At 40.7% G+C, this 13,834-nt stretch overlaps 1 protein-coding gene across 44 annotated transcripts in view; it reads left to right on the forward strand.

The window, feature by feature from the left end:
* LOC122183568 (von Willebrand factor D and EGF domain-containing protein-like) overlaps positions 1–13,834 on the forward strand; it is a 290,489-nt gene that overhangs the window by 143,647 nt on the left and 133,008 nt on the right. For 43 of the 44 annotated variants that reach the window (XR_006180287.1, XR_006180288.1, XR_006180289.1 and 40 more), the window contains one exon: positions 13,179–13,269. The exons of the other annotated variant lie outside the window; for it this stretch is intronic. Coding sequence is in view for 40 of the 43 variants with exons in the window: in XM_042877646.1 (XP_042733580.1) it covers positions 13,197–13,269 (73 nt within the window). In the remaining 3 variants the exon portion in view is untranslated. The remainder of the gene's footprint in view (positions 1–13,178; positions 13,270–13,834) is intronic. 44 annotated transcript variants of the gene reach the window in all.

Genomic DNA, 13,834 nt, shown 5'->3' on the forward strand with positions numbered 1-13,834 from the left:
CCTGTGAAAACCATTAGCAGCTGGCTTCACGTCTAGGAAAAGCAAATGAAATATGCTGCATTTTCACAGCCATCAATCAGCAGAAGCAGTGCCAGGAAAGCTTCATAACGATGCAGTTATTGTCAATTGACATTGCAAAAAATTATTCCTTTCACGAGAGAAACACAGAAGCAAAAAACAACAGATGATCTCAGGGCACACACTACATGGGGCAGCGATCCCTTTCTTCTGGGGAGGGAATGGAGATGGGGGAGCACCTCCTTTTTCCAGCAGCACTTACCCTGACACCCAGGGATGGATGGCAGCAGGAGGGCCCATTTCTCAGTGCTCTCTGCAGGTCTCTGCAGCTGTGATGGCAGCTGGACCAAGCCGCTGGGTCAGGGGAGTAACTGCCTCGCTCAGCTTTCTGTTACTCTTCCTGGGAAGAAAGTTCTGAGAGTAGAGGATCATAAAATGCAAAATACTTACAGAATGGATGCACGGGAACAAAACAAAAGCATGAATAAACAGCAATTTATTTCATTTTTTTTAATGTTCTGCAAAATGACTGAGAGCTATCAGAAGCATCTCTGCTCTTAAATGTTACATTTCTAAAGGTTCATCTGGACATATTCCTTTTTATTATCTTTACTGACTTCCTGACAGAGATACTGAAATGTCTGACTTGACTCAAGCTGTGAGCAATCTTTTTGTAGGAACTGAACGAAAACAAACTGATAACAAGGGTGATTTCATTAATAAAAAACAGCCAGGTGACTGGTTACATGAGATGCGATTGAAATCATGCATGCAGAATGCTAACATTATCATATTGTTTACATCATGTTTTTTCATGGCACAGGAGAAAGTATCTTTGTCAGCTCAGTGGAAAAAGGTTGGAGATGATTGAAGTAAAACAGCAGGAGGAGGCTGATGTGATTGAGTCACATCACCAACTGCCCATGTATAACACAGTAATGGAGGTGAAAGTAGAGGGCAAACTAAAATTAAGTGGAAAGGACATGGGAGACAAAAGGCTACACATATAGGACAAGGAGAGGATGTGCAATGAGCTGATTTGTATAGCAGGCTGAGTGCACAAATTTCATGCCCTCTATTTAGGTATTTCCTGTTCATATTGATGCAAATGCTGTACTGACTTGTGCTGGAATGGACAATCTTTTTAGTGCACACAGAGACAGGCATGTTCAATTAATTTTATGGTCTTGGGCAGAGAGGTCGAATGGCAGCCCATGAGTCAAATCTCCAGCAGCCAGATTGGACAACAGGAGGAAAAAGTAATATCTGGGGAGAAAAGCAAGGTCAACTCCAGACCCGCTCTGGTAATTACTCATACTTCAGCAGAAAATAAAGTGTTAATTTTGGTACAAGTCATCAGGTAAGAATTTCATTATTGTAGAAAATCTCTACGAAGGCAGTTTAGTCTCAATTGTTCCCTCTGGATAGGAGGATGCTAGATTCAAGTCATGAAACCAATGGTCACACAAGCCACAGGGCAACCAGGATGTTAGCACTGTAGTGCTCTCCAAGAAAGAATTGATCCATAAAAAAACATTAGAAATGTCTGCAGTTTGGAGCGAAGGCTGCTGTGGGTCATGGTGTGTCAGGTTGGCATTGGGTCCCCAGTAATCTCAAGTAAACAATATTGGGAAACAAAGAGCTTACAAAGAAGAGTTTTGGCAGTCATCTTCAATGCACTGATTAAGCTTCTCTTGGTGCTATTTCAGCTTGAGGCCTCAGTTCACTTCAAAATAATTTTCACTTATAGTTTACGTCATTATATACACTCACAAGGAGCTATGCAATACACGATTGCTATCTCCAAATGTTTCCAGAAAAAAGCAAGACCACCTGATATAATTATGCATTCATCAGACACTGCAGAAAGAGGTGATAGACAGTGCTGTAAATCTGTCTAGTCACTAAGAGCACATTATTCTCCGTCTGTGGGTTAGGAAATACAAAAACAAAGAGCAACATGGTACTGATTACCATCTCAGCTAGGAGGGATCTAACTTATTCCAGGGCAAGGAAGAACTCAGTGCTTTGAAGAAGCTGACAAGACACTCTCCAGCACTTGAACCAGGGCAAGTATTTCACCATAGAATCATTAAGGTTGGAAAAGACTACCAAAGTCACCAAGTCCAACTGTCAGCCAACCCCCACCATACCTACTAACCACATCCCTTGGTGCCACATCCACAACAGCGCCAGAAACAGTGACCTCACCACCTCCATGGGCAGCCTGTTCCAAAGCATTACAGCACCTTCTGAGAAGAAATGTATTCCTCTTCCAACCATTGTCACATAAAGTCGTGATGGGAAATATTCACTAACCAGGAAACCCCAGAGCCAAGGTTGTTTGTGCCACCTTAATTTGCTCCATGTGCTTGTGAATTATAATCCAGTCTCTAGGGTATGATTGTGCACTGACTTGCTCAAGGACTTGTGCTTCCTTCAGAGCCAATTACTGAGTCAGTAGCTCATGTCTTTCTTATTTGTGAGCATGTGGCTCTATTGCACGTATGCCACGAAATAGCAAAACCCATCTTGGAAGTGCCATTCATTTCCTGATAGGCTTTTTCCTTCTTCATTATAGCAACTAAGTGTTTAATGTGCAGTCATTAATTTACTTTCAGAGCCTTTGTGGGGTGCAGGGAAAATAGTATCCATGTTATCACAGCCAAGGAAAGTAGTGTAGGTACATTAAAAGGGGAGGAAAACAGATAAAATGACATAGAGAATATCAATTCATTCAGTCTTTGTTGCTTCAGCCTTCTCAGAGTAATTTAATTATAATCAGATACTTAACACAGTTAATTTTAAGAGGGCTATAGGAACACAAGGCAGGAAAGGCAGCTAAAATGGGTATACCCAGGTTGGCAGTAACTGATGAATCCACTCCAATTAACAGCCAAATAATTATTTGAAACATTAAAAACTGTCCTCAAAAATTACGGAGGACCTCTGAAATCCAGAGGACAAAGGCAGAAGCACAATTTCACTGCTTAATATCAAAAAGTGAAAAAGGGATGATTCGGGAACCTGCAAACTGAGCAGACCACTTTCAGTGCAGGTTCTTAATGACTCAAAAATTCCAGAGTTAGTTATTAGGAAAAATTAGGAAGAATAATATTTGGTACTGAGAGCACTGCACATAAAGCACACTAACTCATTAGACCTGTGCACTCGGACTTGAGAGGCTGCAGCTGGAGTGCTGTATCTAATCCTGATCATCAAATAAAGGTGGGCAAATTGGAGGCATATCAGCTCAAAAAAGGAGCTGCAAAGTTAACAAGAGGCCTGCGAGTGTGACCTATGGAGAAAGTTAAATGAAATAGTCTTGTCCACAAAATGGCCTTCACCTACAGCTTAGGAGGAGAAAGGCAAACCCCCTTTTGTGTGTGGCTCAGCAACACTAAATCCTGCCTCAGAATGGAGTAAATGGTGATTTCAGAGACAGGGAAAAGGGATTAAAAGTGTCTAATCCATAGAGACAGATTTCTGAACCTAGATGATCCCAAAGGGGAACCCAGTACGAAAATGATCTCCGTTTCCATGGAAAACATAAAGACTTTTCCAACTCTTTTAAACAGGAATGAAACCCTAGTAACAATAACAATGCTTAGAGAAGGAAAGGAAGAAAGGTCCCCTCATTCTCCTCTCCCCTGCCAATCCCTTAATAGCCATTAACCCAGGAGATAACTGCATTAATGTGAGAAGTTTTGATGGGCTGACTCAGAGCAGAAACCAAGCCTCCTGTTTTGCAGTGGTCTTTCATGGGCTTTGACTATTGACAAAATCTCACAACTACAAGTTCAGTGGAAATACACATCTCTGTGAAAATCTCAGTGGTGTCAACAGTTTCCAACAGAAAAATGGTTCATGGCAATGCTTACAGCCAGCTCTGACATCAGTATCACAGCAGCAGCTAAGCATTAAGTGCTTCACATTTCTGCATATCAGGATCATCAGTCAGGCACCCAGAAAACAAGGAGCACAGAAGTAATGATCACCTCTGACATGGCTGGAGTGACTTATCCAGCACGACAGCAACCCTGTGGCAGCCATATCTATCACATCTTTGGAGCAGCTTTCTCAGAGTCTTTCCACTGAAACATCAGTATTAGCTAACGTTTTTAAACACTGTCATCTGTTTCAGTTGATCTTATTCTTCATAAATTCACTCTTTTTCTATTGGCAAAACTGGGGGTTATTTGATACTATCAAGCGTCAAGAGAACAAGTGCACCACAGAACATCCTTCCTCTTGCTGTTTATATTTGCTTGTCTGAGAAATATGTGCAGTGGCAGAATACTCATTTCCACCCCAGAAAATGAGTAATAGTTCTGATGCACCAGCCTCATACAAAACATCTCTTAGCTTTTTTAAAAAATTCAACGTTCAGAATCTTTGTATGATCACAGATGATTTTTTTAGGCAGTTTGATTTTGCTGCCCACCTTTCTACTCATTTTTTTTTTTCCTTCTTCATAATGTTTGGATTATTTAGATAAAATCTTAATGGATAAAGCTACTGCTTTCCCAGCCTGTCCATGCAATTGCCTTGATGCATTTATATGAAATAAGCTCACACAGAGCTTATACTCTTCACTTTTATCAGCCAAAAAGCGTACTGGAATTAACATATGGTATCACACTCTATTTGCTTTATACCAATTCCAAACACTCAGGGGCAAGTTGTTAGCAGACAGAAGGTAAAACAAGTGTGCACCATCCATGCCAAACCCTAAGCAGATAAGGGTATGAACAAGCTCCCCCTTGTTGGGGAGCAGCAGGGATTGCTCAGAGCACTCTCCTCGGAGAAGTCGTGCAGATAGAACTTTGGGGCAGCCCCTGAAGGCCTGAGAAAAGAATTTGCAAGGTTCATAGGGAATTTCTGAGAGCTGCTCAGAAAGATAAGTTCTGCACCAAATCAACAAAACGTGTGCAGAGTACAGACTAACAATGGTAATGTCTCTAAAGTCCACATATGTTATCCCACGAGTGGAAAATGGGATTCTGCGTAATCCATGGTGCATGGTTTTGAGCATGGATGGATTAAGCAACCTTCTCCAGCCCTTCCCTGTCTTATTTTCTTGGACCTTTTATTCTATTGCTCAAGTGTCTCATAGGTTTCTTGCTGCTGGCTCAGGATAGATGTCAGGATAACAAATACAAGTACTCTGCTCATGTTTTTTTCCCCTTCTCCTTCTACCAAGGTTTCATCTCCTAGTCAGGGATTCTCTTTTCATGAAATTCTCACTAGCAGCATTGCAGGGGCTAACTCAGCTCTACTGTTTACTTTACTTAGGCTGGAAGAAATTATTAATGGTTTTATTTTCTTTAATCTAATGTTTTCTGCTAGCAACTCCAACTCCACCTCCTACTTGATTTGGCAGAAAAAAACACAACCCTTATTTTAGCAATTATACATAGATATAACTGCCTTATAAAAAGCTGAAAAGCAGACTCTTTCCCATATACCACATGCACCTATGATCAGAGATCATTTCTCTACATTTTGTTGTCCTGTGAAAGGAAACAGTTTAATGACTACCTGCACAGCCTTTTGCAGAGATGGACTGCCATTTCTCATGAAATCACAGCCAAAATAGCCTTCTGTTCTTAACCTCTAAAAAATCTTTGAAATGATTTTGGCTATGCAAAATTACTGCAAATTATTATTGCAAACGATTCAATCCCTACAAAAACCTATTTCACTCTTGCAATAAACCCATGAAGTCTGTGGAGGATCCTCAGAAAAAAAGTTGCCTTGAAAAGGAAAAGGTTATTCTTCCCATCTTAGAAGAGGACTTTAAATGATGGGACATATTCCAACAAAAGGACAGAGAAGCAAATTTGAAAGCTGCTATCCCATGATCAGAGTTATAATGCTTTAGGTCCCTGATTAAAGAGAAAATTTCAGCTTTGATGTACTCTCTGTAGTCAAGGAGTCATAATGAATAAGTAACAAATATTAAGAAATGAGTTCAAGAGAAATACAGGCATTAGCTGGTAGGGGCAGCTGCTTCAAGTCAGAGCCATAATATTATCCATAGTGGGGCTTTTTAGTGATGGAGATACTGATGGCAGACCAAACTTACTGGCAACATGATTGAATTTGTGCTAAGAGGAACTATGACCTAAAAGGATGCAAACCACAGGAAAAGAGCATTGTGCCACAGGACTGAAGTCTGCATTTTGCTTTTGAAGGAGTATGTTAAAATATTTGTAAGTCGCATGCCAATCCAGAGCATTTGGGATACATAACCAGAGACATTCTTTTATGTGGTTGATCACTACAGCATAGGAAAAGAATCAGAATTAGATATCCTTGCTTGAGGGAGGGGACGGAGAAATCCATCTATCAGTGAAGGACTGTTAAGGGAGAGGGTTGTCTCCTTGCCTCATGCTCCCATGCAGCCACTGTAGTAATAATTTAGACATAAGGAGGTTTATCATGAAAAGCAGCAGGCTGTTCCTCATTTCAGCATTGCTCATGCCAAAAATGTCTCCCTGTAAAGGCTGGGTTAAGCACCATGCCAAAACTTCACTTTCCTACATGTTTATGTTGTGCAGTGTGCATGCATTGTATTCCTGAAATCAGGACAGTAGGAGCTGTGTAGTACTGAGCATGGCAGGACAGCAGACAGAGGAAGAAATATAAAAGAATTAAAAGTAAAGGCTCATCACAGAGAGTGGTTCATGCAAAGAAATGCAATCAAGACAGACAGGCAGCACATGCTCATGAAGCAAACCCAACTGATGTGGGGTTCCTCAGGACAGAGCTTCCAGTGAACAGAGCTGGCTAAAATGGCATTGCTGACACCATCACTACATCATCAGGATCTACTGTAGTTTCATTTTTAATGTGAGAAACTATTTAGACTACAGAAAAAGAGGTGCATTTTTTTAAAAGTTGAAATACGCCCTTTCAACATTTTTGAAATTTAAATGACTCAATGATTCCTATTTCTGAGTTGAACAGGCATTTAGTTTGACTTTCAACTATTATCTGTCTCCCTGTTTTATTTTAGAGACTAGTGCTCTATAAAAAATGAACGGTTTAATTTTAGGTTGAAGTAAGTCACTTTTCCTCACTAGACCACTGAATTGCTACTTATCTGCTTCATACATTTTCCTAGTGCCTGTATCATCTGTTCAACACAGTATTATAGATGGTGTATTTCTGTCTTTCCTACATGCCATCTTTCCCTTTCTTCATTGCTCTGGATGCTGTCTGCACTCATAATATTGCAATAGAAAAAATGTAGAACATTAGCAGCTGTTAATCCTTTTACACCCCAAGTCTTCACATGTTTGACCAGCTCTGCTTTGCATTCTGCTGGTCTGCATCTGGAATAGCCTCAACATTCCAGATAAGGCTAAACAACCCAAAGCATAGCTGGGCCCCACAGCGCTTCTGGAAGGTTATATTAGAATTAAGATAATTCAGTGATTTAAATGTTCACTGGATCCCTAGAGAAAAACTTCTATCCCAGTTTGCAGGGATTTAGCCATTTGGTTGTTATTAATATTGAGCCATGCTGCTGAATTTATGCATTCTGTAAGGAAATAACCTAGATTTAATGCTTTCTTTTATGTTGAACAGTAAATTTGACAAATTATAGAATGGATGAAACGAAACCTGTCCTTAGTCTAGAATTTTACCATAGCATGACAGGGAAGGCAGGAGAGGCTAAAAATAGCCAGCAAACATCATCATAGTAGGATGGACGCTGGCTTGTCATTCACACAACACGTGGGGTAAAAAAGAGAGTTGTGGATGCTGCCAAAAGGCTTAGCTGGGGTAGGTGGGTAAACAGGAGGAAAGGGAGTTGAAATCGCGAAGGGAAAAATAGTGTCATTTCGATCCTGAGATCTCAGTGTGATTTACCTTGGCAGGCAGAAGAGCTGGTTCTTCTGGTGTTTGTCAGAAGGAAATACACACCTGTTCACAACGTGCTTTGAGTGAGAGACGATAAGCCTTGTAGTGCATACTTCTGTTGATGAAAGGCTGGGTTTTGGACTGCTGAGATTGAAACGTGCCAAACACAATCAGCTGCAGAATCACTCTGGCCAATGCAATAGAATAATAATTAAAACAGCAACAACAAATTAACCAACCACTTTTTCAAAAGAAAGAGGATTCACTGAGAACCAAGAAAGTAAGGACATTCAGTGAGAGGCATGATACCATCATTATTGACCACCCCGTGCCTCACTCTGTGATTACTTTGAATTTTATTCATAGCAGATGAAATTTTAAGTGTGAAGGTTGCTTAAATAACATAAGGTGAGAGTGAGTGTCCAGTGCAAATATTTAGTCTTACTGCAGTGCAGAATGAAGTGCCCAGCTCACTTGAAAGATGAGAGAACGCACTTACCTGGAGCAATTCAGCCTTGATAGCCAATGAAGAGCCATTTTCCATGATGCTTGTGGGCCAAGAGGGCAGGAAAATGACTGAATTCCCCCACTGTGACCAAAGCCAATGGGAGCAGGTTAACCTTGCCCTGTAGGGATTTTGCACCTTCCTCCATATCTGCAGACATCTCTGTTAAAAAAGCCTCGCCCACAGCTAAGTGCCTCTTCCAGAAATTCTCTCATCCAATTAAAAAAAAAAAAAAAAAAAAAAGAGAGAGAGAGAGGCATTTTCTGTCTGATTATAGCCAGTATAGTTAGGACAAAGAAGAAACACTTCTTAGTATCGCACTCTGTTTTGGAATGGAGAAATGAACCCTGATTTCTACTCCACAGGGCAATCAGGAAGCAGCGGAGCATTTTGGTATTTCGGTAGATCTTCTTGCTGAAATTGCTAAAAGAAAGGGAAGGGAAACAGTTTTGGAAGCTGGCAAAGTCAGCATGTTCTTATTTATAGTTAAAACAATATAAAAGGGAGCAGCTGCAGTGGGAGAGAGATCTGCCAAGGGATACGCAAGTGCTTGAACATTGCCCAAGCACACAACAGACCTGGTTTCAGGTCAGAAAAAAGCAGACAGTTCCAAATCTGCCAGCAGAGCCCAAACTCAGCATAAGATACCCACAAGTCATCTCCTTTTATCTTGCTGGTTTGTTTTCCTCTGCTGCTCTTCCACTCTGTCCCCTGTGCTCTGAGTGCATTCAGTGCGTCTCTGAGCATACCCAATGCCTGCAAACAATATTCATACAGCTCAATTTGACATCAAGGCCAAAAAGGTTAATGGGATTCTCATTTCCAACTGCAGAAAAACGAACAGTGTGGAGAATAAAAAATAGAAAGCCCTCTTGAGGTCACCCATGAATAAATGCGAACAGGTGTAAGGTCTGCATAACAGCATGTGGCACCACCGCTTCTCACATCCTGCCACATGCAAAACCCTTTTTATTAGCAGGTTCACAAGTGTGTTTTTCAAACGGTAGGGTTAAGAACATCATCACATTTCTGCAATATCCCACCCACACAGTGGGTACTGTAAGAGACGTGATAGTCAGGAGTGCACGTGGGACCACAGCTGACATGCACTGATTTGGAGATGTTGGTCTGCAGTGTGAGGGGGAGGGAGGGAAGGGACAGGGAGAAGGGAGAGGAGGTAAAGAAAGGGAAAAGGAAAGAAGAAAGGAAAGAGGAAAGAAAGAGGAGAGAGGAGAGAGGAAAGGGAAAGAAGGGGAATAGGAGAAGGGTAGGAGGCAGGGGAAAGAGAAGGAGGGGCTGAACTGCCAGGGCTTTTGTGCTACCTTTTACCTACATGCACTTGTGCTGGGTGTTGGCCAGTCCCAGAGGGATCTACCTTCACAAAGTCTTGGTTCTCTAGAAAACTCATAAAAAACAAGACAGAAATGACCAAAGCCTGACATTTACCAAGTTTCACATAATCAAATTTACCAAGTTTCAAAAGTGACTCAACAATTACTGCGAATTGCTAAAGAATAAAGTAGCAAATGATAAATTGATCGCCTGCTGTTTCTTTGTGTACTAATTTGTGTTATGGCTTTCCAATCTAAAATTGCTTGAGTAGATTTTTTTTCTTTTTTCCTTTTACATATATATATTTTTTAAGCTCAAATTACAAATGAAATGACTGTGGTAAACTGAATGGATCAAGTGTAATGAAAAATTGATCAATTGTAATGTTGTAGGGCTTTTCTGAAAAATGGTTTCTAGCCTATCTTTTTAAGTTGAAAATTACAGTTATTAGCCAATTACCAAATAAGAATGTAAAATCAAATCTGTTTTTTGCTAATCTTTTGTTAGAAATATGGAACAAAACCTGAAACTGTGCACGTCTGCCGACTAAAGTGTCTTGTTTTGCCTATGGGTGGTGATACACTGATCACATTTTTTGTTGAAATATCCACTTGAGGAAGCATTGGGCTCTGGTTACTTCCTTTAGTAACACTGCTTTCTGAACTATCTTTTTCAATAAAAGTACAGCTCTATTTTACAAGCTAAAAGTCTACACTGACTGTTACAAGTAAGAAGGAGGTGAAGAATTGAAAGCTCAGCATGGAAATGGCTTCTTGGAAATAAAAAATTATGATTCATCTTCTCTGGTACTGTGTTATCAGAGTCTACAAAAGAGAGTGGTTTGCATCAAGAATACTCCACTTATCAATCTAATTTTCTTTTATTTATTTTCTAAAGAACTACAAGATGCCCGTGCTTCATCTCCTACATAAAGCACTGGTGGACTGTGATGGGGGAAATCTTCATCCCATTCTATCTCACCCTATCCCATCTCATCCCATTCCATCCTATCCCATCCCTGCATGCAAAGCCTCCACAAAGCCTAGATAATCACCAGAGGATGGCCTGGTTTTCTCAGCACAGAAAACATTCTGAGGACACAAATCTCCCCTCCATATTTTGAGTTGTTTTTAAGAAAGCATAAATTTTAAACCACATGAAACTACGCTGTGATCAGAGTTAGTTCAGTGTAAATGAGAAAAAAGTCAGTCAGTTTACCTTCTGCATGGCTGATCCTGATCAAAACACATCTGCCTATAATATGCACCATATGGGGCAACAATTGTCTTGTATTTATTCTTGTGCCTCCTTAATCCCCTGTGTCCCCTGCAAGTGTGCATATCTGTATCTGCAGCTCTAGCAAGATGCCCAGAGAAAGGCATCTTGCTTTACGCACATATAATTATGGAGATGTTTTTCTTATTATGGTAATTACATCCTAAAAGACTGCACAGGTAGCAGCTGTAAATGTAATGAAGGCTCAGCCGACACCAGCTGAACTGGATTTTCTTTTATATCAAAAAGCAGCTTATCACTGAACTCTTTACAGATTCCTGAAACCCTGCTGTATTTACGAATGCTTCTGCTACTCCTGGTGAATTAACAGAGATCTGGTGGAACAACCAAAGCAAAGATAACCCAGCAAAATGTGTACCTCTTAGAACAGCGAGTGGGGACAAAATTCCAGTAAATGAAATGAGCAAATGTATTTATGGAGAAGTTTTCATGAACTGGTGCTTAAGGCCATGCTCTTTCATGGCATGGTCCAGTGCCAACAGATCTCATTCAAGTGCTAGGTGCACAATGAGAAGCTTTCTTCAAAATCAGACGTGCAAGATTCCCCCCAAATACATGACTGTAGGAAATTGCTGGCTGAAGCTGCAACTATCTTGTTTCTATAGCAGGAAGTTGCTAATTATTTTAATATTAAAGCTAATTATGGCTATATGCACAGAAACTGTATCTTTCAAGGGCTGAAGGAACAAACACTTAGGATCATTGATAAACTTGGTTTATGGAAATCGTAGAAGTAGAATTAATGTTACACTCCACAGGTGGGAGCACACAGCTTTATATTATCTCACATACTAGGCATGCCTCTGACTATTTCTAGCTCATGACCTTTTATTTTAATATTTTTAAATCCATCCAGAGTGCAGTAATGCCTGCAAAGAGTTTTTGCATCCTCTCAGAGCCTGTTCTGTGACAACCCTCCAAGTTTCAAGCAGTGGCCAGTCCACGAGCAGACAGACAGACAGACAGACAGGCAGGGTTGGTAAGACCTGAGTTTTGGTCAGGAGGATGTTAGATCCTTCTAGGATGGGCATTAGTTGGGAAATAGAGCATGTCCATTTACAGAGAGAACATTGCTGCAGAACAGTAACGAATACAGCCTTACTGCGAAGGCAAGAGCAAACCCAACCATTCTTCCTAAATATCAAAGTGCTGACAGAAAAACCCATTATAAACATGTGAGGAGCACTTGGCTGCTGAAAACACTGTTGTGCTGGTGAATTGAATGAATAATAGTGATGAATAGTAACAAAGAAATAACAGAAAAATTGCCTCGTCACCCTGCATATATTAGGATCTAAATCACACCCAGAACATACACAGGAATCTGATGTTTGGCAGCTCTCAGCTGCCTTCATCTGGTGTCCCCTTATCTTTCTGCCAGTCTTTGCTTGCATCCTGGATTCAGGGACAATAAGTTAGTGGTGACACATTCCCCCATGCTATATCATCTGTATGCAGAATTAAACTGGAGGAAATGTCGCCAAAACTCAGCATTTACCAAGAGAGCCATGTGTGGCTCTCAAATTGTAATTAGCCCGCATTGCAGTTTAGGTATGGAAACAGCTCCAATTCTCAAAGGGGTAAACCATGGAATTCAAATTTCCATCTGAATAGAGCCCAGTGGCTCTAAAATCAAAACATGTGAGTTTGTTTTTGCTACTGCTATTTAGGAAAGCTACATTTGCAAGTGTATGTTCAACTGAGATTAGGGTGTAAGAAAGAACCTTTTCATATTGTGTCATTTTTTCATTCTGGGGGATGAGAGCAAAATAGACCAATCAATAACAATAATTATAATTTTCTTCCTATTGATTGCTCAGAAGTCCTTAAAGGCATCCCCATTAACTTAAAGATAACTTGAGGAGATTTATGAGGTTTTTAATTCTCTTCTGACACAGCAGTAGTGATTTCTATATTCAGAAGCGGAGCCTTCCTGTCTCTGAATTCTGAAGCCAGGCCAGAATTAGTGGCGATGAGACTTGGTGAAGTTTAATAGAGTAATTGACACAATTTGGCTTTGTTGCTTTTTCTAATTGGCATATTCAGTAAATGAGGCTACCCTTCCAAAGCAAGGAAGCCACAGAATTTCCCCGTCCTGTACAGCCACACAGAGCTTTTATCTAAGTGATCATGTGTCCTTCCATTTATTCCACAGTTATTTGTGGGCAAATTTATGCTGATAAGAGAGAGCACAGAGAGCCCCAGAGATGGAAAGGTTTCAGAAGACACTTCTGCTGGAAAGCCAGGTCAGGTGTTTGCTAGTGTGGTATTGTCGTCAAAAGAAGCAGCATGGTTCCCTCATCCTGCTTAATGAACACTAAACAAAATGCTTTCATAGAATCAGAAAGGTTGGGAAGACCACTAAGGTCATCTAGTCCAACTGCCAATCCATGCCCACCATACCCACTAGACACAAGTCACTCAGTGTGACTTTGCAGCACACCTCTCGTGACAGTGCTCCAAACTCCACATCAAGCTGTTCCCCAGACTTTGCTCACCTTTCTTGCAGGGACTTCTTGTTGTCACCTCCTCTGCTAGCCATTCTTGACACCTTTTTGGTCGTCAGGTAAGAGATGCTTGGTTGCCTCTATCTGCATACTTCTGTGGAGCAGTGCATAGCTCGCTGATCTGTGAAGCATTCAGGGGAAACACCAATGAGAGAAGAGCTTGCATGTAATCAATTCCTTCTTTCCAAACCTCAAGTTAAAAATAGAAATGCATGCCCAGATAAGAGATAGTAGTATGAATAAATAATTGTTTTCTCTGGAACTGAACACCGGCCCCCAGTTTGTCAATAGTATATTGCTTTAA

Source organism: Lagopus leucura, unplaced genomic scaffold (assembly GCF_019238085.1).
Source record: "Lagopus leucura isolate 7727_CA_CO unplaced genomic scaffold, USGS_WTPT01 Super-Scaffold_100019, whole genome shotgun sequence".
In the NCBI taxonomy this organism is placed as follows: domain Eukaryota; kingdom Metazoa; phylum Chordata; class Aves; order Galliformes; family Phasianidae; genus Lagopus; species Lagopus leucura.